Here is a 26,082-nt window from a genome sequence, read left to right on the forward strand (position 1 = left end):
ACAATTTCCAGCAATTTTTTATACTCCTATGCATATTGTGAGCTCATGTAATATTGTTCCTTGAACTTTTTATCACTTTATCCTTTTCATGCGTAACAAGAATGACAACTTCATTCCTACATGTAATTCTTAGTATGCATGAATTATTATTGCAATGTTTATTTATGGAAAGCAGAACCCTTCGAATAACTTAAGTATGGGTAACTTTTGTAGGAAAATAATGCTCTTTCAGAAGAAATAAAGGAGATAAATATGCGACTGATAGACACTGAGGTAGTTGCTGATAAAGGGAAAATTGTCACCACTGCAGCTGAAGGATATATTGCCCATGGTGAAGGATTAACTGTAAAATTATTGTTCAATTCAGTGAGTGTTAATGTAAACCCAATGTCAAATCATGGTTCTTATAAAAAGGTGAATTATTTTATACTCTAGTTTCAATTATAACCTTATTTTTGCTGTTTTTCTGTTCCTTTTATATTGACTATAATCTTGATCATGTAGCCAATAATTCAACCGCTTTGGTTGCATATTCCTGCAAGTTATCCACATTGCTCGGTTGCCATTATAGATGAAATGCCATTGGAAGCCAGGTTAGGGAATTGGACTGTTTTTTCTTTTATTTGTATTTTTAAAGCAATTATTACTTTTCTACCACAATATGCATATTTAAATTATTATTCTTTCTTATCAAGTGATTAGATACAAGCGGTTAATATGTTAAAATTTAAATTAAACTATTTGGTTATTACCTGAATTCGATCTTTGATAAAAATAATTATTTGTCAGATTTTATTTATCTCTCGATCTAATTCTGAATTAGTCAGAATTTTTTTTCTTGATGAACTGGAAAATTAAGAAAAAAAACAATTATTATTTCTAGTATTTCCATTTAGAAAGACAAAATTCTTAGCTTCTCCTTGTTTTCCAATTTTGAACAAGCAGGAAGGACCTAGATGAAGATCTATCAATGAAAGCTAAGTTGAAGTTGACACTTTGTCTCCAAAGGCTAAGTCAACCTTTGTCACTAAAGGATATTGCAGTGTCATGGGATCGTTGTGTTAGAGAAGCAATATGTGAGTATGCGCAACTCTTTGGTGGAGGAACCTTCACCTCAAAATATGGAGGATGGGAGATATGTCCTAATGATATATAACTGAAGGAATGTGCATATTCTTGTTAGAAATTCATTTTGAAATTTCGAAAGTCTTGTCTTAAATTCAAGCACTACAATGATGCGGAGTTACTTCCATTAAATATAACATTATTCATTCAATTTACTGTACAGCCTAGATAATAGAGGTTGTGTGAGTACATTATTAGGCAACAAACCTAGTTAATTCTATATATTTTGAAGGGGTGAATATGTTAATGGCTACACTACAATGCAATTTTTTAAATGAATTTAATTTTCATGCGCTAAGAAGGTATATTTTTTAATATTATCAATTAATAAAAAATCGTATTATGATGACTTTTAAATTTACTTAAATTTAAATCAAATAAACAATTTAATTATTATCTTATTAAACTTAAAATATCTGCTCAAAAATGGGTGGTTAGTAATACCATTTTGAATTTATTTCTTATTTGGTTATCGTAAAAACCACCTCGTGTTTTTTTTAAATATTTGAGTCAAGACAATTTGATGATCATTAAATTTTCTAAATTATAAAAAAATAGGTTCTTAGTAATGATTATTTTAAATTCACTTTTTTCTTATCTTTAAACATGTGGATCAATTGGTATAAAATTATTCTAACCTACCAATGATCTTAAATTCAAGTTTTTAGTATTTAATTATGTTAAATATTTAGAAAAAAAAATTGTTCATAATAATATTATTTGACTTGAATAAGATTGTTTGTGAATAGAGACTAGGTGTGGTTTATACCAAAACAAATTCTCTTATTCCATAGTTATTGTGAGAACTTTATGTTGAAATGTTTGAATCGTGACTATTTAGTAATCTTTACCATTTCAAAAACAAAATGAATGACTTTCTTTCATATTTTCATAAAGATATTTTAACTTAAATTAATCAAGCCCAAAAATTTTATAAAAAAAAATTATGCATCTTTGATTTATCGTTACACTCGAGCCTAGAGGACATGCAAGAGCAAGGAAACATCTTTGTCAAGTTTAAAAAAAGGTTTTCATAAATTCTTCTTATTTAAAAAATAACAAAATATTTTAAACAATAAAGTCTCCTAAGATATTTTAAACATTGAAGTTTTACTTAAGTGTATCTAATGAAATTATTTCTCTAAATCAATATTTTTGGAGAAAAATATATGTGATGAAAAAATTCTATTAAAACCAAACATGAAATCTTGTACTAAGCAAACATATTTTGATCATTTTTAAGAATCATGATCCCTAAGATTCACGATTCTTAAGTATGAAAAATAAATCTTTTATCAAATGTTCTTTTATAAAAGGTGCAAACAAGGATATGCAAGAGAGCACATTAGTACAAGACCACACGGTAGTTCACTGTCATGAGAGCAAATAACTAAATTCATTTCTAAAAGTGTGAAACACTGACAAGTTAATCAATGACAAATAAAAAAATAATTGCAAAACAGTTGCTAAAACTACATTCTCTCAGCCAAATTAGTCCTTTGTTAGCAGTCGTTAATAATTCTCTTAATGGATGAATAGTACCAACGTTAAATGAAATGTTGTAAGTGTGTCTCTCGCCTAAGTAGCCTTCACCATGGTGTCCACGACATCAGAGATCAAATTAAAAACATTAAGAGACTAAAATGGCAGTTATTATAATTTTTTTCCTTCTTGTGTTCAGGTCAACAAGACTAAAATGAAACATCAAAGGACCAAAATAAAAATTTTAATTTTATTTCTTAAATTTTTTTTTCATCTTCTTGTGTAGAAGTCAGGAGGGACCAAAATGAAAAATTAAAATATTTTTTCTAAAAATTTCTCTTAGAACATCTTGATTTTTACCAATTTCTATTTCTAATTATTCATAAATTTATATTTAAAAATCTAAAGAGAATTCGAAAATTGAATTGGAGAATTCTGATAAACATCATTGTCTACACATTATCGAGTACCCCTAATTTCATCAAATTAACTAGAATCTCATTTAGCCAAAGTGTGGCTGAAAAGAAATGTAAAAGTTTTATTTTACACCTATGAGGCATTTGATAGGAGAAAAATTTTAATTTTTTCAATAATCTTATATTAAAAATCTTAAATTCTCGTATCCCTTTTAAAAAAAATAAAATTCATGAAAAATAATATTTTTCTAAAATATTTTTAAATAAGTTTTCTACCAAAATTTTCTCATGTAAAAATCTTTTTCTCCCCAATTTAATTTTTCTTTTATTATACTAAAAATACCATATTACTCTTATTAATATATTAAATAATAAAAATAAAATACCAATAAGCATATTTTACTCATTCCTTACAAACTTTTCACTACTAAACTCATGCTAAAATAAAAGACATAAACAAAGAATATTCCACATTTTAGACCTTTCCATGAACACGCATGCAAATATAAGTGATATAAGTCTGAATCTAATGAATCCTCCAAAAAACTTGGGTACCTTTCGATTGCGTCAAAAGTGATAGAAATCGAAGGAGAATGAGCTCGCAGCTCTTAACTCTTCACCCTGCACCAATTCCCAACAACACTAACCCAAACCTCAAAAAACTCAAAACAACAACAACAACCCCTCTTTACCAAAGAATCTTCATCCCTTCCCATGTCTACAGACACCCTTCAGCCATACTCTTGGAACTCTGCACTTCCCTCAAAGAGCTTCACCAAATCCTCCCTCTCATAATCAAAAACGGTTTCTACAACGAGCACTTGTTCCAGACCAAGCTCATAAGCCTCTTCTGCAAATTCAACAGCATCACTGAGGCAGCACGTGTGTTTGAGCCCGTGGAGCACAAGCTTGATGTTCTTTACCATACCATGCTAAAAGGGTATGCGAAAAATTCGACTTTGCGCGATGCCGTGAGGTTTTATGAGAGGATGAGGTGTGATGAGGTTATGCCCGTGGTGTATGATTTTACCTACTTGTTGCAGCTGTCGGGGGAGAATTTGGACCTCAGGAGGGGGAGGGAGATTCATGGGATGGTGATAACTAATGGGTTTCAGTCCAATTTGTTTGCCATGACTGCTGTTGTGAATTTGTATGCCAAGTGTAGGCAGATCGAGGATGCATACAAGATGTTCGAGAGAATGCCGCAGAGGGACTTGGTTTCCTGGAACACTGTGGTTGCGGGTTATGCACAGAACGGGTTCGCCAGGAGGGCTGTGCAGGTGGTTTTGCAGATGCAGGAGGCTGGCCAGAAGCCGGATTCCATCACGCTGGTCAGTGTTTTGCCAGCTGTGGCAGATTTGAAGGCTTTGAGGATCGGAAGGTCTATTCATGGTTATGCTTTCAGAGCTGGGTTTGAATATATGGTTAATGTTGCGACAGCAATGCTGGATACGTACTTCAAATGTGGGTCTGTGAGGAGTGCGAGGTTGGTGTTTAAAGGGATGAGTAGCAGGAATGTTGTTTCTTGGAATACAATGATTGATGGTTATGCACAAAATGGTGAATCTGAGGAAGCGTTTGCGACGTTTTTGAAGATGTTGGATGAAGGGGTGGAACCCACGAATGTTAGTATGATGGGGGCTTTACATGCTTGTGCCAATTTAGGTGATCTCGAACGAGGGAGATATGTTCATAGATTGTTGGATGAGAAGAAAATTGGTTTTGATGTGTCTGTAATGAATTCTTTGATATCCATGTATTCAAAGTGTAAGAGGGTTGATATTGCGGCCTCAGTGTTTGGTAATTTGAAACATAAAACAGTCGTCACATGGAATGCCATGATATTAGGTTATGCACAGAATGGATGTGTAAATGAAGCTTTAAATCTATTCTGTGAGATGCAATCTCATGACATCAAACCTGATTCCTTTACATTAGTGAGTGTAATTACTGCTCTTGCAGATTTATCAGTTACCCGCCAGGCTAAGTGGATTCATGGACTTGCTATAAGAACTTTGATGGACAAGAATGTCTTTGTCTGCACAGCTCTCATCGACACGCATGCCAAATGCGGAGCCATCCAAACTGCAAGAAAGCTTTTTGACTTGATGCAAGAGCGACATGTGATAACATGGAATGCAATGATAGATGGATACGGGACAAATGGCCATGGAAGAGAAGCTCTGGATCTCTTCAATGAAATGCAGAATGGATCTGTTAAGCCAAATGAGATAACGTTTCTCTCTGTTATCGCAGCTTGTAGTCACTCGGGTTTAGTGGAAGAGGGCATGTACTACTTTGAAAGCATGAAGGAAAACTATGGCTTGGAACCTACAATGGATCACTATGGTGCCATGGTTGATCTCCTTGGTCGTGCTGGCAGACTAGATGATGCTTGGAAATTCATCCAGGATATGCCTGTCAAACCAGGAATTACTGTCTTAGGTGCAATGCTAGGTGCTTGCAGAATCCATAAAAATGTAGAATTGGGTGAGAAGACTGCAGACGAACTATTTGACTTGGACCCAGATGATGGTGGCTATCATGTATTGCTTGCCAACATGTATGCATCTGCTTCAATGTGGGACAAAGTTGCTCGGGTGAGGACGGCCATGGAGAAGAAAGGGATCCAGAAAACTCCAGGCTGCAGTTTGGTTGAGTTGAGGAATGAAGTTCATACATTCTACTCAGGAAGTACTAATCATCCTCAATCCAAGAGAATCTATGCTTATCTTGAGACTCTTGGAGATGAGATGAAGGCTGCTGGGTATGTGCCTGACACCAATTCAATTCATGATGTGGAAGAGGATGTGAAGGAACAATTGCTCAGTAGCCATAGTGAGAGGCTTGCTATTGCATTTGGACTTCTGAATACAAGGCATGGCACGGCAATACACATCAGGAAGAATCTAAGAGTTTGTGGTGACTGCCATGAAGCCACTAAGTACATTTCGCTAGTGACTGGGAGGGAAATTATTGTGCGCGATTTACGTAGGTTCCATCATTTTAAAAATGGAATCTGTTCTTGTGGGGATTACTGGTGACTCAATTGATACCTTTGTTATCATTATTCAATCATGATTCCTTCTACAAGGTCCTAGACTAGAGTAACTTGAGTACCTCAGTGGAAGAACTAGTTGAAATTTGTTACCCTAGAAGAATGGCATTATTTGGATCAACCTTTGACCATCAGTGGCCATTCTAATGCCACGTTTTAGCAGTGGCCACCTACTCTTTTCTTGAGTTGTATAATTTTTTAATGCCAGTATATCCTTGAGTTGTACACCTTTTTGGATTAATGTATAATTTGATCCTTTAAAAATGTTAATAGTGTTGTTTTTGTCTGCGGGTGTCTTTGTTTATACAAAATGGTTTGCGAAGTTATTAACATGTTTTCAAGTTCTCCATACTGAAGTTATAAACTAGCTAACAAGCTCGTCCCTCTTGGGTTATGTTTGGGAGTACGGATTAGTGGGTAATGGAAGAGAAGGGGAAGGTTTATAGGGAAGTTTTCATTGTTGGTAGTTTCTAAAAGGGGGGAAGAGAGCTTGGAGAGGTTTTCTTGCTCTGTCCAAAGTTTTTTTTTGTTTTTATTTTGTACTTGGTTAACGGGTATGCTAAAAGGGTATGCAAAAAACTCTAGTTTAGGTGAAGCCTTGTTTTTCTTCTATAGAATGATGTGTGATGGGGTTAGACCCGTTGTGGGTGATTATGCTTGCTTGTTGCAATTGTGTGGAGAGAATTTGGACCTCAAAAGGGGTAGAGAGATTCATGGGCAGATAATAACTAATGGGTTTAAGTCCAATTTGTTTGCCATAACTGCTGTTATGAATTTATATGCCAAGTGTAGGGAAATTGATGATGCGTATAAGATGTTCAAGAGAATGCCACAGAAGGATTTGGTTTAATGGACAACATTGGTTGCAGGATAAGCACAAAATGGATATGCCAAGAGAGCATTGCAATTGGTTTTCCAGATGCAGCAAGCTGGCCAAAAGCCTGATTCTGTCACATTGGTCAGTATTTTACCGGCTGTTGCAGATATGAAGCCTTTGAGAATTGGAAGGTCTATCCATGGTTATGCTTTCAGATCAGGATTTGAATCTCCGGTTAATGTTACAAATGCCCTTCTTGATATGCACTTCAAATATGGGCACACAAGGACTGCAAGGTTGGTTTTTGAGGGGATGAGTAGTAAAAGTGTTGTTTCACGGAATACCATGATTGATGGTTGTGCACAAAATGGTGAATCCGAAGAAGTCTTTGCAACTTTTCTTAAGATGTTGATGAAGGGGAGGTACCTACACGTGTTACAATGATGGGAGCTTTACTTGCTTGTGCTAATTTGGGTGATCTTGAAAGAGGGAGGTTTGTTCATAAATTACCGGACAAGCTGAAACTTGATTCTAATGTGTCAGTAATGAACTCTTTAATATCCATGTATTCTAAATGCAAGAGAGTTGATATAGCAGCTTCAATATTTGATAATTTGAAGGAGAAAACAAATGCCACTCGGAATGCCATGATATTACGCTATGCACAAAATGGGTGCGTAAAGGAGGCTTTAAATCTATTCTGTATCATGCAATCTCAAGGCATTAAACTTGATTGTTTTACATTAGTCGGTGTAATTACTGCTCTTGCAGATTTCTCAGTCAACCGCCACGCTAAGTGGATTCATGGACTTGCAATAAGAACTTGTATGGACAAAAATGTCTTTGTTTCCACTGCTCTTGTTGACATGTATGCAAGATGTGGAGCCATTAAAACTGCGAGAAAGCTTTTCGACATGATGCAAGAGCGACATGTTATAACATGGAATGCAATGCTAGACGGATATGGAACACATGGTCTAGGAAAAGAAGCTCTGGATCTGTTCAATGAGATGCCGAAGGAAGCTGTTAAGCCAAACGATATAACATTTTTGTCTGAAATCTCAGCTTGAAGTCACTTGGGTTTTGTGGAACAAGGTCTCTTCCTCTTCAAAAGCATGAAGGAAGACTATGACTTGGAGCCTACTATGGATCACTAGAGTGCCATGGTTGATCTCCTTGGTGGCGCTGGCCAGCTAGATTGTACTTGGAATTTCATCCAAGACATGCCTATCAAACCAGGGATTTCTGTTCTAGGTGCGATGTTGGGTGCTTGCAAAATCCATAAAAATGTAGAATTGGGAGAGAAGGCTGCAGACAAACTATTTGAGTTAGACCCAAATGAGGGAGGGTATCATGTGTTGCTTGCCAACATATATGCCTCTAATTCAACGTGGGATAAAGTAGCCAAGGTGAGAACAGCCATGGAAGATTAGGGGCTCCACAAAACTCCAGGCTGCAGTTTGGTAGAGTTGAGAAAAGAAGTTCATACATTCTACTCAAGAAGTACTAATCATCCTCAATCCAAAAGAATTTATGCTTTTCTTGAGACTCTTGGAGATGAGATAAAGGCTGCAGGTTATGTGCCTCACACCAATTCAATTCATGACGTGGAAGAAGATGTGAAGGAACAATTGCTCGGTAGCCATAGTGAGAGGCTTGCTATTGCATTTGAACTTTTGCATACAAGCCCTGGCATGACATTACACATCAGAAAGAATCTAAGAGTTTGTGTTGATTGCCATGATGCCACTAAGTATATTTCACTTGTTAGGTATCCTCATTTTAAGAATGGTATTTGTTCTTGTGGTGATTACTGGTGAATTAATCGATCATATCCTTTCATGTGATCATAGCCCAATAAAACACAAGGATGGATAAACTTCAAATAAGACTCATTAGAATTTTCTTTTATTTTTTTCTTTTCTTTTCATTTTATTAATAGCCAAAGTAATATATTTTTGCTTTGTATATTACATGTGCATGTGCACAGCTTTCTATCTATTTTGCCTGTTTCAAATGACCATGGTTACTTGGAAGAGACGATGTTTCTAATGTCTCCGGCATATGGCTATCTCCTATCAGTCTAGAGTCTATACATTCAATTATCCTAACAACACATCAACAAAAAATTGCTCAAAACACAGAAAACGTCTGTGAAACAGTCCCTAGATATCTGTACACCAAAAACATTCAAGGCACCATCACCCTCACCTCCACCACCAGAACTGTCTAAACAGATATGTCTTTCTCATCCTAGCATTGTAGGTGAGGAAGGCTCTGGCTTTGACAGGATCAGCATTTAAATATTCGAATGCATACATCTGTTTACCCTCTTCCAACCCATCTATCTCCATCACAGCATGTAATAGCTCACTTGCATCAAATGAGCATTTGCTTTGCTCCATGGCATCAGCCAGACGTCGGATGCTCGATGCCACTGTCATCAATGCTTCCTGAAGAGCATCTGAGTTACGAGGCCGCTTTGGAAGTTGTCTTACAGGCTGGGCCACAGGAGGCTCTTGAAAACCATCTGGTATCTGGTCAAATTCTGGAATTCCAGTGTATGATTCAGTTCCATCTGTCTCACTCATGTCTTCTGAACTGGGAGAAACAAAGGAGGCTGCTTCATCCTCAAAATTCTTCATGTCCATTAGATGAGTTCCACTCTTCCTCTTAGCCCAATGACTTGGGGCTTGATAATTTCCACAAACGATTTTAAGTTCATCATACATCTCTATCTGCTTTCCGCGCAATCCTCTCGCATTGGGATGTGCCTATTCATTAAATCAAAGAACACCATAATAGGTATTGTACACAAATTCATACACATTCAAGAGTGGAGAAAAATGAAACATTACTTACAGCAACATAATTCTTCCAAAGCTCATCACTGTCACACTCAATCATCTTTGTATTTGGGTTCCACCAGAAACCATCCTGACTTAGGATATCTTTTATTACTCTATACCTCTTCTTAATTGTTTTCAAACGGTTGATAACTTTCTGATTATTCAAATTCAAGCTGAAGCAAGTGTTTACTGCTACACAGGCAGCCGTGTATGCATTTTCATTGAAACATTTGTCAATTTTGTTTCCACGTTTTGCCTGAGCTGCCAGGGCTTCAATTAGACACTTATCCATCGCAATTGACCACACAACATTCCTTCCTTTATTTTTCATCTCCCTTCTTTGTCTTTGCAGATCATAGTGCTCCATTTCTACAGAAAATACAGAATTCAATACACTGTTAAATATATTTTGCTTTTAATTTTATTCATAACACTATACATATTTAAATTAATAGTATTATCCTCATTTACTAGAAGATAATATGAACCATGAAATTAACAAAAAATTTACAGAAGAAAAAGGTAAGGAAGGATCTAGTAAAGAAAACAAACAGTAGATGTATAATGTAATATCAATAATCACAAAAAGTCAAAAACACAGTTTGGTTATTTGGTTCATAGATTTTAAGACGTGTTTATTAGTGAACAATTACTAATAAGTAGAAAGTAGTTAAATAAATAAATTTCCTCTAAAATAAATAAATAAATTTGAAAACAGAGTTTTGCCTGCAAGTGTAAGATAAAGTACAGAAAAGAACTTTAAAATAGTGAACACAAATTTGCAAAACATGCAAAAGCAAGTGTTGGATTAAATTTTGGCCAAACATCCTTTCAGCCAGAAGGAAGTCTTCTTCAATGTAAATCTCACTTTATGTGGAATGACGCAAGCTATACATAATGCACCCATTGGTGCATTTAACTCAAGCAGAAAACTTGTTGCTGGATAGTGTTATGTTTATGGTTCCTCTAGGTATTTTTATCTAGATTGATTCATTGGCTGTGGCGGTTATGCTATTTTTAATGTGCAGAAAACAGGATCCTTAACGATTGAGTTTCCCACCCTTTTCTAGCCATGTATATACTTACAAGGATTCTAGTTTAAAGATATCATCTAATCTGCCCCTTTTTATAGTTTTGCTCACATGGTTTTGAAAGAACCAGAAAATGGAGCTCTATAAATCAAACATGAACAGTCAAAGAAGCTTCACTAGTGATGGATTTCTCCAATGAGCAAGTCCTTAAAATGCTCTGACATCCAAACAAAAAAACCTTTTCAGCCACAAACTTCGGCATCGGTTCCCAAAATTACTAAGGTAGCAGGAAAAGCTGCCCAGTATAATCCTTGATTTGTTGGAGACCAGCTAGAATCCACAATGAGCAAAGGGAATTGAAGAACAGAGAGTATACATTTTTCCCTTTCAAAACAGAATTGAGTATATAAGATGGGAATTTAAGAACAACATGGACGCAAATTGAAGTAAATAGACCACATTTTGTAAGCAACCAAACCCCAAAGAAAAAAAAAGGTTTAACAGGAAACCAAGTTGAAAACTAACACCAAACACAATAAGCTGAATTTCCAAAAGGAAGTTACACCAAATGCCTTCTTAAAGCCACATACATATCCCTCACACTGTCCTCTGCTATCAAACATTATTAACATAAAAATCCAGTTTTATTTCCTACAAAAGCAAATTCAAACTCAAACCACAAGTTGTTCAAACTACTACTCCACCCAATTTCACCATATTAAAAAAACTCATTCTAGTCCTAACATACGCTTACACATCACAGTGACAATTAGCAAAACAAATTTCTTTACTCTGTAGCAAAAAAAAAAAACATTAGGAAAAACAGAAAACACAAAAATGTGATTACTAAAGTAAAGAATGTGCATTTTCCTTTACCACTGTAAAATAAGAAGAAAATTTTTAGCTCAAATTAAAATACAACTTAATAAAAAAACAAAAGACGCCAAAATGTGATTACTGAACTAAAAGATTGTGCACTTTGCTTTACCCCAGTAAAATATAAAAGAAAATGTCATTGTTAAGTTCAAATTCTAGAAATCAAATTGTAAAGCTTCAACAGCTACAAGAAAACAACTGAACCAGAGTGAGAAGAAAATGCAGAGAAGAAAGCAATACCAACAAAATCGGATTGATGAAGATTGGATCCCAATCGCCAATCAGATCACGGAATCCGAATGCCGCAGCAGCGCGTCATTGGAGTGCAGAGAGGTAATTGCGATAGCACATTGGAATGGTTAGGGTTTTCTCGGGAAAAATGATGAGAAAATTCTGAGTTTTCACTTTCTCGAAGACCAAATGCGGAAAAGAAAAGGTTCTGGCCGTTTCAGTCAAGGGATCAGGTGAAACGCAGTGCGAGAGAATTTACTGATTCACAGACACGTGTGATGAGAAAAATGAGTGACCGTCGTAATTACTGCGTAAAAATTACCGTCAATCAATTGGTCAACACTCAACATTACATTGTCCTTGTATTATCTTGAGAAATTAGTTTGAATTTTTTTACAAGATTTGTTTTAAAAAAATGTTTTTGTATTACTTATTCTGTATTAAAATACCATTAAGTATTTGATCATTTCTTTAGTCAATAAATAATAAATAGTATAAATTACTGATAACAACTTTTTTTCGTCCTGTGAAAATTGATTAACAAAAAAATGACTAGTCACAAATTAATAACATAAATTTATAATTTTTATTTTCTCTTTAGAAAAATAATTCACAAAAAGTACAAGATGAAGACTTATAATGAGAGAAAGCATGATATGCATAAATAATATTAAATTATTAAAATAAATTTATTGATTTTTATAATATCAAAAATCATATTGTATATAAGTTATTAATTTGTAAATTTCCTGGTCGTTATATATTTGATTTCTAAATATAAAAAATAATTAAATTATACTAATAATAATTTTTTATTGATCTGTTAGTGTAAAAGTTTTTACACTAACAATGAATAGTCATCCAACTCTTTTTTAAAACAATGATAAATTCTTTTTGAAATGCTACCTTTTTCTCTATGTATAAAATCCTTCTAACTAATTCATAAAACTAAAAAAGTTTCTTAATTTGGTTTTTTAAGACAAGTTTCTAATTAGTAACATTAAATTCTTTTGGTACTAGCAAAATTAAATTTGTTAAAATTTAATGAGTTTTGAAAAATTACTCTTAAAATTATAAGGAAAGTTTAATGTTTATCCATTGGCAATATAAGTGTAAAGACATTTACACTATTGAGTAATTAAAAATTATCATTGATATCATTTTTAAGATCATTATTATAAATATTAACAAACTTATTATATATTGTAATTTGTGATTAAATGATTATATTATCAATGCATAACCTTTTTCTTTTTAAAAATAAAATAAAAAGATATTAATTTTCTAAAGTAAAACATGTGCTAATATAAAATAATTTTAGCCATCATATGGTTATATGAAATTGATGTGAATACATATTATTTAAATCCAATGTAATGTATTTAACTTTTTATTGCAAATTATCCCCATCGTCCTTAATATAAGAAGCAAAAGGTTTTTTTTTTTTTCTAATTATAAGAAATACAGACTCACTTTAAGATGTATTAATAGTTAGTTTTTTTTTTTACCTTTCATTTCTGAAATTCATTAATAAAGCACTCATTCATTTCTCATGCATTTATTAGTCTATTAATAATACAAGTTACATTTTGTAAAATCATTAAATATAACTACTACTTAAATCAATAAATTTAAAGATACAAGTCACACTGAGATATAACACAATTTTAAAATAATAGGATATGACATAGTTATAATACAATATACAAAATTAATCTAGAATTAAATGTAATCAAACTACAAGCAATTAAAAAAATATAATCAAACTACTATCGTGAACTAATGTAACCAATGAGGCCATTAAATGAGTTAGTAATTTAGTATACATTAACTTATGAAACAATGCACACCTTAAAAAATAAAGCAAACTCTAAATTCAAACCATATCATGTTTCCACAAAATCAAATCCAAGAGTCTAACAAAGTGGCCACCACCACGACCCATTTAGCAAGTTTTGTTGCCCCAACAACCAAGCTTGTAGCTCAATATTGATAGCAACCATAGTCTTTTGAAACATGACTTTGACATAATCTTCAATCCTTAGCAACCTTTTCCTCAGTTAATCCTTTATCAAGAACAAAAGCATGTCCAGTTCTATTGATCACCTAGGTATTACTTCGGAGAGGGTTAATTACTTCATAGACAGAGTAATGACCATAGTGTTAGGTGATGATGACCTTCGTTCAATGGCAAACCTTCCAACAGAAAATGCAGGGCGTGTCGGGCTTGGGACAGTCACGTTGTCACTTGCAAGCATATGAACAACACTTGACATTGTTGGTCTATCTGCTGCATCTTCTTGTACACACAATAGTCCAATGTGCATACACTTCAGAACTTCACTACTTACACATGATTTTTCTATTAACGGATCCATCAATTCCAGACCTTTGTTTTCACACCAGATGTTCCATGCCTATAATTGTTAATACACCTTTAGTTAAAGTCATTTATATTTGTAGGTAAAATGTGTTGTAGGTCTCTTAATTTTCAGTTAAAAATTGTTTTAGTTTCTATGCTTTAAATATAATGTTTTGTTCATGGAATGTTTTATAATTTATGAATTTCAATCTTCATTGTAGAACCTATATATAATACTAGGGCGAGTAACGAAATTCACTAATTATAAAACATTTCATGAAAAAATACAATAATGTTGTTAAAATAAAGGAATCATGACAAACTTTGACCTAGAATTGAGGGGCCTGCATCAATTTTACCCTTTATCTTTTTTTTTTCTTTCCTTTTTAATGGATACAAGTGTATAGTAGGATTTAGGAACATGCATATATGAGAAGGCTTTGGCCACGGTCTGAAAGATGGAATTTATTGATCCTTTTTCCACTAATGATCTCTGGCAAAAGAACACAAAGCTGAAAACATCGGACTTCACTGAAAACAAGCCTTCCATGGCATATTCTGGAGCCATATATATCCACTAAAAAACAATTTATCACTTAAACTTATCAATCTCACATTACATATAAATTTATTAAGTCTGACAACTTAAGAATTAAAATATTTTGCTATGTTTGTGCCAATACGTACTCATGTTATTCATGTAAAGACTTTGGTTTAGTGTGCATTCTTGCATAACTGAAAGAAACAAATATGAACTTTTTTTATACTTACTAAGTTCCCACAACAGTATTTGTATCTGCCTCCATCTGGTGACATCCAAATATTCTTTCTATAATTTTCAGAATAGTATATAAGTTGGATTGGGACTACGTACTTACTGACTGCGACATTAAAAGAAGACAAATAACGGAGAAAGTATACTTGGTTTTGATCAAGGAAAAATAAACAAAGGTGTCTCAATCTCATAGCTTGAATACAATTATGGGTCAAACTTGCTGGTAAATTAACCATAATTAAATACGTGTTGAAAAAGTCTCCTTGAGGATAGTTGTTAAAAACAATAGAATAAAATATATGCTTAATTGCATTTCTAATTTCTCTATTTTGATAATGTGTGTCATATTATTTTTTTTAATTTTTTTTTTCGCTAATCAAATTTATGCAGTGACGGAGGCAGGAATTGAGTTTAAGGGGGGCGAAGATTAAATCCCTTATTTTTTTTTCTTTCTCTATAGGGTGCCATAAAAATATTTCTATAACGTAAGAATTTTAAAGGAAGTTTAAAAAGGGAAAAAATTATATGCAGATGCCTAAGTATTATTATACTACTTCGATTTTTTTTACCTATCTTTTAAGAGGTTTCTATGTAGAAAAAAATGTAAAAAAAATATCCTAATAAAATAGTTAAGAGATTTCTTATTTTACCTTTTTTTTCATTTCTACTTCACAATAAATATATATGTGTAAATTAAGGGATACTACTCTGGTCTCAATTATAAGCAAAAAAATAAGGAAAAAAAAAAAGAAAAATTGATTTCACAATTATTATAATTTTTTACTTATGTTGTTATTATTTTACATTATCAATTTGCTTAGCTTTAAAGCTAAGATGTATTATAATCATTTCTCAAAATTTAAATATTCAAAATTTTATGTATATTTTTCCATTAATTAATATAATTAGAATGGTAAATAAGTTCAGCTATTTAGTTTAAAGTTGACAATTATTTGTCAACTTAATGGTTAACTGTAATACATGTTCATTAATGATTAATTGCCAACTCCTGTTTAGTTATAATCATTAAATTTATTTAGTAAATCTCTAACTAATTGTCAACTTATTAGATTAATCAATAATTGTTTACCTAATTATCAATTAAACAAATGAACATGTATTATAATTGAAATACTTTGTTGAGCCCATTTGTGTAATTAGTTAAACATACATGTGAGTGTATGTATATCAGGATATGTATTTCAATAAAAAAAAATGTTTATTGTGTTAATAAAAATTATTAATTTAGGTTATTTTGAGAAAAGAAATATAAAATTAGATTATACACCTTAACATGGAATTCATCGTGATTTAGTCCACTAGTATTTGAGGCTGAACAAATCATTGATAATTTATAAATTTTAGAGCAAATTCACTTAAATAAGTTTTTTAATCTGAAAATTATAGTTTTCTTTTTCATTGGTCCATAACTCATCTATGACTCTCATAATAATAGTAATAAAAAAATAAAAATCATCTATGACAACTGATGTTACCAATTATAATCGTCATCCATTTAATTTAATTTAATTTACACATAATTTTAAATGCAAGTCGAAATTAGGTAATTGCCACACGCAATTGGGATTAGTTATTGGTATAATGTTATTATTTTATTAAAAAGGTAGGTTAGTAGTATGAACATATGGACAGCTTGTCTGATGAATCTTCAGCATATATACGACAGGATGTTGGAATATTTAAAGGATCCAATAACAGATTTTGATTTTATATTCATAGCTTTGTATAGTTTGAAGGTCAAATATTTGTTGGGGGAGTATTTGATTTTCCTAAAGTTTACTTTTTTTTTCACTGTAATTTTTACTTCCATCTTAATTAATATTTAAAATTTACTCCTTTTCTAAATAAATGTCTTAAATTTTATCTCATCTGAATCCTTAAATTTTTTGTTTAACCATTAAAGAATTGTTACTTATAGAAAAGAATTAATGTTATATTAAAAAACTGACATAACATCTGTTCTGGCACAATATGTATCTTTTTTTTAAATGTGACATGTATTTTAGAAGAAGGGAGTATAATCCAACGGTGGAACAATAACTTAAATTTCTAATTAAATTTTTTAAATACTTTTATTAATCTTAAATTTATTAATGAAAACATAACATGGGTATAACTGTTATGTTTTCACTGAACAACAGCAAAGTACCTATGGAACCACACTTAATTTTGTCTGTAACTTACCGCCAAGGAAAATATTTCATAACTTTGCCATTCCATTTTCAATTATTTATGCTAATCTCATCTTATCAAGAGGCCTAAATAACATCAGAGGAATTTGGCTATCAGTGTTACCTTGCTCTGCATGCAAGATTTTGCAATCAATGATATGAATAGAATATACATATATATATATATATATATATATGTGTGTGTGTGTATGTATATGTATGTATAGATAAAACTTTAGGATTGCAATCCCAAACACGAAAAAGCTTCTCAAATGTAGAGGAAGCTGACCAATTTGTTGTAAACCTTGCTCTGGATGCAAGATCATATGTAATCAATAATATAAATAGAATCTATATAAATAAAACTCTAGAATTGTAAAGGAATCCTAAATATAGAAAGCTTATCAAATGTAGAGGAGGCTGGCTGACCAATTTGTTGTAAACTTAATTGTAATTTCTTGTACAATCTTGGTATTTTCAAAGCAAAACTTTTATCATGTTATATCCACTACCTGGGTAAAATATTTGATACTGTTACTTCATTAACAGAAGGATCCTTGGAAGTTTTTGATGTTGATTCTTCTTCTTTGGTCTGCCTTCCAACTGAAAAGGCAGGATGATTAGGTTTTGGAAGGGCTATTGTGTCACTTGCCAGCATGACAACAACCGTCGACATGGTTGGTCGATCTACTGCATCTTCCTGAACACATAACAAACCAATGTGTATGCACCTCATAACTTCACTGGTTTTATATGTCTTTTCCAGTATTTGATCCAACAATTCCAAGCTTTTTCCTTCACACCAAAGTCTCCAACTCTGCATGCAAATATGAAATTTTTTAGAAATTCATGTTTAAACACATGCATATTTCTTTGGCTAAAATAGAATTTTAGTCTCTTATCTATATTTTATATTTTAGGTTTCAGATTGATCTCTTAAGTTTAAAAAGTTTCATTTTAATATCTTATAGTATCTTTGTTAGACCAAATTGGTCCTTCCGCGATTTTTGACACTAAAAGTCAATTTTGACTGAGTGACATCTCTCATAGTTTGTTACATGTCACTAAGTTTGACAAAATTAGTATAATAAACTAATTAAAGGACCAATTTGGTCTAGCAGATCAACTTTAAAGAATTAAAGTGTAACTTCTTAAATTTAAAGGACCAAACTGAAATTTTTAATCTAGATAAATGATCAAAATCCTATTTTAGCCTAACTCTTTTATATTATTCATTTCTTAATGGTATGATAGCGGGAAAACTCACATATACAAGAAGACTTTGACCATGTTCTGAAAGATAGAATCCACTATTCCTTTTCCCACATATGATTTCTAGTAAAAGAACTCCAAAGCTGAAAACATCAGATTTCACTGAATACAACCCTTCCATTGCATATTCTGGAGCCATGTAACCACTGTTTAAAATTAAAAGAACACTTAGTATAGCAAATTTGTGTAATTCATTAAATATTAATGTGCCATGATGAAAATGAGTCGCCAATAACACATACTAGGTGCCCATAACTCTTTTTGTATTTTCCTGACTCTGGCCTTTTTCAAATGTTCTTGCCAATCCAAAATCTGATATTTTTGGATTCATGTCTTGATCCAGAAGAACATTGCTGGCTTTCAGATCTCTATGGATTACTCTAAGTCTAGAGTCTTCATGAAGGTATAGAAGTCCTTTTGCAATTCCATTGATAATGCTCAGTCTTAACTTCCAATCTAGTTGCTTTCTTTTTTCCTTATCTGACATGCAAGTGACAAAGGAAAGATTTGTTAACACTAATATATGGAGCAGAAAACAAATAACAAAGTTGTACATAGAATTTGTGTTCTTAAGGAACCTGTAATTTTCCCTTCTATTGAATAAATCTCATTGAATGTGATCAATAAATTTAATTTCCAAAATACACAATTTGTAAGTAGAAGCACGAATTCTGACACAGACACTAAACACAATGTCTAAATATAAGATGTTGTGACACAACTAATATATACAGTATTGTGAAAATAAAACAATCAAGATTTGTATACATATCCTTATAATATAGTCTGAATGCTTCACCAAAAATGTTAGGAGACATTATTTTTTAATATTTTACATTTTATTTTAAGATGATTGAGGTGTCTGTGTTGGAAATATACCTGACAGTCTGACACCTCAAGTGGAAGACTTGTATGTGCTTTATAGGCAATGATGCTTATATATATGGTTCTGTTTCATCATATATCTATATATATATGGTTTTTCATGGAAAGGTATAGAAAGAATTGTTGCTTATAGAAAATTCAATTTTGGCAATAAAGTTACACCTCTCTACTCCTACCACATAGCAATAAAAAGAAAAGAAAATGTGAAGGCAAAAAAAAACTAGCATTGAGTTTAACTAAAACATACTGAACAAGTGAGAGTCAAGGCTAGAATTTGGCATGTACTCGTACACAAGCAGCTTTTCATTTTCCTCAATACAGCAACCCAAGAGTCTCACAAGGTTCCTATGTTGCAGTTTGGCTATGAAGATCACTTCATTCTTGAACTCCTCCAAACCTTGACCAGATGTTTTAGAGAGTCTTTTGACAGCAATTTCTGTTCCATCTTCTAAATTACCCTAAAAGAAAAGGATAAATAATAACTATGGCAACTAAAAGTCAAAGCAAAATTGTACATAGCTAGCATGCAAATCCAAAAATTCAGTGACACCTTGTAAACAGGACCAAATCCACCTTCTCCTAATTTATCCAACTCTGAAAAGTTATTAGTGCTCTGTCGAATCCAAATTAAAGGGATTGTAGGAAGGTCTACAGTCAATGCATCTTCTCTTTGAACATGGCCATGAAAAGATGTAGGGGTGTTCACTGATAGCAATCCATCTACAAAGAAAACTTATTACTTTGTATTTTGCATTATTGCAACAGATGAGTTGTTTCACCGTGTTTGTAATGTCAATTACCTTTGTTTGACAGATACTGCCTCCACAAGTAGTAGATAGAGCAAACTACTAAAGCTAGTGCCACCAATACACTCACTATGATTATGATCAAGGTTGTTGACTTAATTTTACCTCCCTTCTTAGCTGCAAGTGCAAAAATATAGCAAAGATGAATATGTCACTTTTCTTTTCTCTTATATACCAAATGTATTCCACAAAAACACATAATTTATGGAAGTTCTAATTAGTCAAAGGATTCAAAGTGACAGATGAAATAGTGTTTAATTTATAATTCTTGTTTTGATCTCTTTTTATCAAAATCCAAAAAAAATAAAAGAAAAAATAAGTTATGCACTAATATTATAAAACAGTTTTATATTGTTATTCAGTCACAAACAATAATATATAATAAGTTGTTGACTTTTACAATAATTATCTTAAAAATTATGACAACATTGATTTCTAATTGATTGATATTATACTAAGTGTCATTGTATTGTCATTAAACTAAACAAAATAAAACTTACAATCAAACATATATGTGATGTCTCGAACCTCGGACTGTTCAATAGTATTGCAATTAGCAAACCATTAGAACAGGTTGTAGACAGACTACAATCAAACAATTCTTCAAAAAGTAATTAACACATTCGCAAAAATACATTTTTTTTTGCATAAAATAGAAAATTCTGACTTCTGATTGCTCATATATTAAGCCTCCATATGTGGCACCTGAATGACCATTTGAATAAATGATAGGAAATGTGAACTGAATCTCTTTAGTGTTCTCATGATAACATGTAATTAACAAATTTGCAAATATACATTTTTTTGCTTGAAATAGAAAATTCTGACTTCTGATTGCTCATATTTTAAGCCTCCATGTGTGGCACCTGAATGACCATTTGAATAAATGATATGAAACATGAACTGAATCTCCTTAGTGCTCGCATAATAACAATTTTTTATTAGAATTTAATTTAAATGCGTTGATAATGTAAAATATCATTATCAGAATTGTCATATATAATTAGTTTATTAAATTTTATTATAATTAATTTTAAGAAAACATATTTAGGACCACTTTTTATTGGTGTAAAAAAATGCATTTATAGTTCATGAAAATTAACTCTTCATTATATTATTTCAGAGGCTTCAATAAATTATATTCCTACTCGGAAGACTATTATAAAAAAAAAAAAAGTGTTGGGCTTGATCACAAACTCTTTCTTAACAATGCTTTTGTTATATCCACTCCCCTTTTTTCTAACTCCCCTTACTGCCATAGATCTCACTAAACCCAATATGTCCTATATCATCATTCAAGAAAGTACAATTCATAATTGATGTTTAAATTTTTGTATTCCCAAAAAGTACTTTCTAGAAAACAAAAATTTAAACATCATTCCAAAATATATTTTTTTAAAACACATTAGGTTATGGAAAGTACTTTCCAAAATATAATTTTAATTTTTTTTATTCCAAAAAGTACTTTCCAGAAGTTTAAAAACATCCAAGAAAGTACTTTCCAGGAAAAAAAAAAAACATGCTTCATTTGTTATAAAATCCAAAAAGAAGATCATCTAAGTAAAGTGACATATAAAGAAAGCATTTTTATGTGTACTATACCCCTCCTCTTGAACTTCTCACCAAATTATACAACATGTACAAATCATGTATGAAAATTCAAAGCTTGTAAGCATTTTTCCTAGTTTGAAACAAGAGAATAACACTATCAAATCAGTAAAACCAAGAAAATGAGAAAGAAATGAATGTTTTATTGTCATGGAAGTAAAAAATAAAGTGAAAGAGATGAATGATTCTAATGAAAAGAGGGGGAATGTTTTGTTGCCATTGAAAGAGTGTATTATATTGTTCAGGAGTATGTCATCGTGTGAGGAAAAGAAGAAGATTTGAGATTAAAAAAAGATTATTTAAGTCATTTGAGTTTAAAAAAGAAAAAGGAGAGTGTACTTAAGTATAAGAAAAAGAGAGTGGATATAACAAATGCCCTTAACAAATGTGCTGACCCAAATATGAGCCCGTTTACCTAATCACAAATGGTTACTAAACAAATTGTCCGCATTAACCTCCCGGGGGTTAACTTAGAAAAAACCAAGATTATTTCTGAAAATTTTAAGTGAAAGAAAAATCATGGTATAATGATCAATTTCGTTACTTCGATTCAAAACATATATATTATTTTAAAATATTTTTATGCCAAATGTTATGAACCTATATATATAACTTACAAATTAATTAATAAAAACTACAATTAAATGATAAAATTATATTCATAAAAACTACAAGTTATTATTATTAATAATTACAAATTAAACATAAAGATTTCTGATAATTTATGTAACATGTATGGAACACAAATTATTAAGGATGTTCTATGCTCATCCTTAACGTTCGGAAAAGGTACATTTTATAAATAAATAAATAAAAAAGATATTCAGTGCATACGTTGAATGATTTAATATTTAATTGAAGAATATAAGAAAATATTAATGTGATATGATTATTTTTTAAATAGAAATTGACGTGAAAGAATGACTTCTAATCTGAAAATGTAAGCTATCTTTTCCCCAAGAAATTAAAAGCAGTCTTTCTCTATCAAATACTAAAGTTTTCTATTTCTGTCGCACGCACAAATAACACAACTCCACCTAAACACCACAAAGCACAATCATATGTTCCAAAAAGTCCATTCACCAAAAAAGAAAAATGTTCCAAAGTCAAGTGTGTCGTGAACACTTGCATTATTCCAAAGCAACACGCACCAAATAATCTCACCAAATCATTCACCCATCACCAGCTACCGATCCTTCCTGAACCAGGTCAAAAGCACCCACTAGTTTGTTTTTTTAATAAAAAAAATAATTAGAATACACTCATATATATATATATATATATATATATATATATATATATATATATATATATATATACTAAAGATTTATTTCTATATATTTTCATGTGTAATACAATCATTAATTTTTATAATAACTGCTGTAAAAATCATATTTAATATACGTTAGTAGTATAAAAAAAGATTAATTACATTTGCCGCTGAGTATGATTTTTTATTTGTTTATCTCATTTATTTTGTTTGGGTTTAAGACTTGAAGGAAGCCTTGACATAATGGATGGAGTTTCTGCTAGTTCACATTTTGAATCGTGAAATCAATCTCTTGCAAATGAACCAAATTGCAATTCAACACACTTAAGTGGCAGTGCAACATGCGGGATGAAACCAAGAAAACCAAAATAGTAACCTAGCAATAAAGTTGAACAATTAATCAACTAATTATATATATGTACCTGGATTAGGCAAAAGAGAAGATGTTTGATTAGTAATCTGGTAGAACATATAATCATCATACTTTATAAGACAACTTGGAGCCAAAACTTGCCATCCTAGGTTTGCAGCACAACACTGAGGAACTTTGACTAACATAGCCTCCAAACACTGACTGCACTCAACATTAGTAAGGTCCCTACTGCACTGCACCAACCCATACCTTTCCTCACCATTACTCAAATTGAACCCTCCCATTGCATATAATTTGTTGGTCTCCACAGTGGCTTCTCTTCTCAAACTTTGCATGTAATCCTCAGATTTCTGAAGCTCTTCTGGATTAGTTGTGTTCTTGGACCCTACAATTTGCCATGATGGAGTTGTGGTAAGGTTCCCAAAGAAGTTATGGTTTGAGTACCTACAAAACCGTCCCAATAGCGAGTGAGGCCTAACACAAATCTTAAGAGAGACTATTTTAAATTGAAAAGTTATATGTTATGCCAAGGTTTTAAAAAACGATCCACAACCATGATTTGGACGGCAACATAAGGTTTTTAATTTAACCATCCACGACTGCAACTAGGAATGCCTTGGTTGCATTTGTCCGTGATTTTCTACGATATCAACAAACGTGGCCAACACAACTGCAACCAATATTTAAAACCTTGTGTTGTGCCTTTTGTTAAAATATGGGTGGCCTTTTGCGTTATAAAAGTTAATAACAAATAATTTTTTTGTTGAATGGGTTAAAAGCTTGAGCTTTAGTAGTCTTAATCTTGAATTGGTCCTTAGTACCTGAGAATGCAGTAGTTATACCATATCACAGCAGAAGATCTGTTAGGACAGCGTTGAAGAATTTCTGAGGCTGCAGTGGAGACACAAAACTGGCAGAAGGATCCTGTGACATCACCCCTGCAATCATAGAGGCCATATACAGCATCAACTGTGCCATTTCCTGTGGTGGTGTGATTGTATCCTTTGCTTGTGGCAGCATCAGAAGACAGCCACAAGAGGGTGTTGTGAAGGTTGGTTTGGTATGTTAGGGTTAGGGCTTGTTGTGTTGTTGAGTTGTGGCAGTCATCATTCATGTAGTTTGGGGATTGTGCACTTGCCATGGTGAAGACGGTCATGAAGCCAAGAAAACTTTGGATGGTAATGAGTGCTTTTGTTGCCATTGTTATTGTGTAATGAAATGATAGGCATAGCAATATGTTATAGACTTGTAGTAATAGTAGAATTCAAGTCCCCAAGACTATGGAGGGTTGTGTGTGAGAGGATCTTATGATATTAATTCACATATGTTTGAAAATCAATGACCAAGAAATTGAGCAATCTACAGAAAAGCACCACTTTGAATTTAAAATGAAATAGTTGAATAAACCGGTTATAGGATGATTGCACCTGTTTCTCTAACATAATTAGGATATTAAAGTGGCGCTTTCTGATGTCAACTAAGAATATTATAACACCACAATTCAATGGCCGGCCAAGAAATTTAGCAATCTGAAGAAAGGACCACTTTAAAAATGAATAGTTGAATAATCCAACTAGTGGCACGACTTCTCCTTTTCTCAAACATATTGAAATATTAATAAAATGAAGTGGATGAATCTTCTGTTGATTTATTACTAAATATTATTGAGTAGAAAACTCATAATTTTTTTCTTCATTTTTACTCATACATCACGTTTCATATTGAGCATGTTAGAGTCTTTTTATTTAAGTTTATTTTTTTTCTTAAAAGGAGAAGTTGGGCCAAACAATTTATAACAAAATCTTAAAAAAAATTAAAATAAATAAGCAACCAATTTTCAATGATTAAAATTTCAAAAAAAAAAAAAGTAGCTTGATTGTAATTTATACTACAAAATATATGAACTTTATTGGTAGTTATATGTGGCGGTTATCATAAACCACCGTAAAACAGTGTAATTTCTGATAAATATTTTAACTGACAATTACATACATATCTTGGTAATTATAATCGCCATTACACTTGTCATTTTATCTAACAATGCTTGTCTTAGGACGATGAGGCGACCCGAGTTTTATTACCGTACCATATCTCTAATAATGTATTAAAATTTAAAAAATAAAGAAAATTACTTAAATATAAAATTAAGAATCCCTAACAAATAGTTGAAACTTCCTTTGTTTTCCATCTTCTCTCAACCCCAAGACCGTTAAAATTAACACTTTTTGAACTATTGTTTTAAAACTGGGATAGGTCATTGACCCAACAAGGATATACTAGCTAGATCAGTGAACGTCATTGGTTAAACCTAGTGAATTGATATATGTTGGATCAATACTATTTTTCTTTCTGTAGACTCAAAATAGACATTTAGCAAAATTGAAAAAACAAAAATAGAGAATAGAAAAATGATACTAAGAAATTTTAATATGAAAAGTTTTTTCAATGTAAAAGGTAAAAATTGGAATCAAGTCCGTAAATATCTCCCTTATTAGAAGTAGGATTACGATGACTCTCTTAATACGAGAAAATATCTCTCAATCTTACCAAACAAGAATGGTTTACAATTTCTCTCAATTTTCACTAAGTGTGGTGAAAACTAAAACTTTCTTTCTCATTATCACTCTTGCTTTGCTTCTCTTTAGATGAGATGA

The 26,082-nt window shown here is 32.0% G+C and overlaps 2 protein-coding genes, 1 long non-coding RNA gene and 1 pseudogene across 5 annotated transcripts; 2 read left to right on the top strand and 2 right to left on the bottom strand.

Moving 5' to 3' along the window:
* The first annotated feature begins 3,545 nt into the window (after positions 1-3,545).
* Positions 3,546-6,351, top strand: LOC100802087 (pentatricopeptide repeat-containing protein At1g11290, chloroplastic). Its single transcript, XM_003526301.5, has one exon. The coding sequence runs from the start codon at positions 3,617-3,619 to the stop codon at positions 6,065-6,067; it is 2,451 nt and encodes an 816-aa protein (XP_003526349.1). The 5' UTR covers positions 3,546-3,616; the 3' UTR covers positions 6,068-6,351.
* Positions 6,352-6,471: 120 nt separating this feature from the next.
* LOC100802617 (pentatricopeptide repeat-containing protein At1g11290, chloroplastic-like) lies at positions 6,472-8,718 on the top strand (annotated as a pseudogene).
* A 282-nt stretch (positions 8,719-9,000) lies between these two features.
* LOC100810618 (uncharacterized) lies at positions 9,001-12,109 on the bottom strand. Its single transcript, XM_003527477.5, has 3 exons — positions 11,895-12,109; positions 9,761-10,116; positions 9,001-9,672 (listed from the first exon to the last, which is right to left on the bottom strand). The coding sequence occupies exons 2-3, from the start codon at positions 10,112-10,114 to the stop codon at positions 9,106-9,108; spliced, it is 921 nt and encodes a 306-aa protein (XP_003527525.1). The 5' UTR covers positions 10,115-10,116; positions 11,895-12,109; the 3' UTR covers positions 9,001-9,105.
* Positions 12,110-17,467: 5,358 nt separating this feature from the next.
* Positions 17,468-24,784, bottom strand: CRK10 (receptor-like serine/threonine-protein kinase SD1-6). Of its 3 annotated transcripts, none has more exons than XR_005892116.1 (8): positions 24,250-24,784; positions 23,478-23,872; positions 20,172-20,294; positions 19,922-20,091; positions 19,619-19,829; positions 18,729-18,966; positions 18,482-18,632; positions 17,468-18,031 (listed from the first exon to the last, which is right to left on the bottom strand). It is a non-coding gene; the product is annotated as a receptor-like serine/threonine-protein kinase SD1-6 (long non-coding RNA). The 3 variants fall into 3 exon arrangements; XR_005892117.1 differs by having other exon boundaries at positions 24,271-24,767; XR_005892118.1 differs by lacking the exons at positions 19,922-20,091; positions 20,172-20,294; positions 23,478-23,872; positions 24,250-24,784 and having other exon boundaries at positions 19,657-19,813.
* Between the last annotated feature and the right edge of the window lie 1,298 nt (positions 24,785-26,082).

Source organism: Glycine max, chromosome 6, assembly GCF_000004515.6.
Source record: "Glycine max cultivar Williams 82 chromosome 6, Glycine_max_v4.0, whole genome shotgun sequence".
Classification (NCBI taxonomy): domain Eukaryota; kingdom Viridiplantae; phylum Streptophyta; class Magnoliopsida; order Fabales; family Fabaceae; genus Glycine; species Glycine max.

Coding starts and splice junctions, on each gene's coding strand:
- LOC100802087 (XM_003526301.5), top strand. CDS start 3,617: ATGAGCTCGCAGCTCTTAACTCTTCACCCTGCACCAATTCCCAACAAC.
- LOC100810618 (XM_003527477.5), bottom strand. CDS start 10,114: ATGGAGCACTATGATCTGCAAAGACAAAGAAGGGAGATGAAAAATAAA. Junction 9,673..9,760: donor TTTGGAAGAATTATGTTGCT/GTAAGTAATGTT, acceptor TTTAATGAATAG/GCACATCCCAATGCGAGAGG.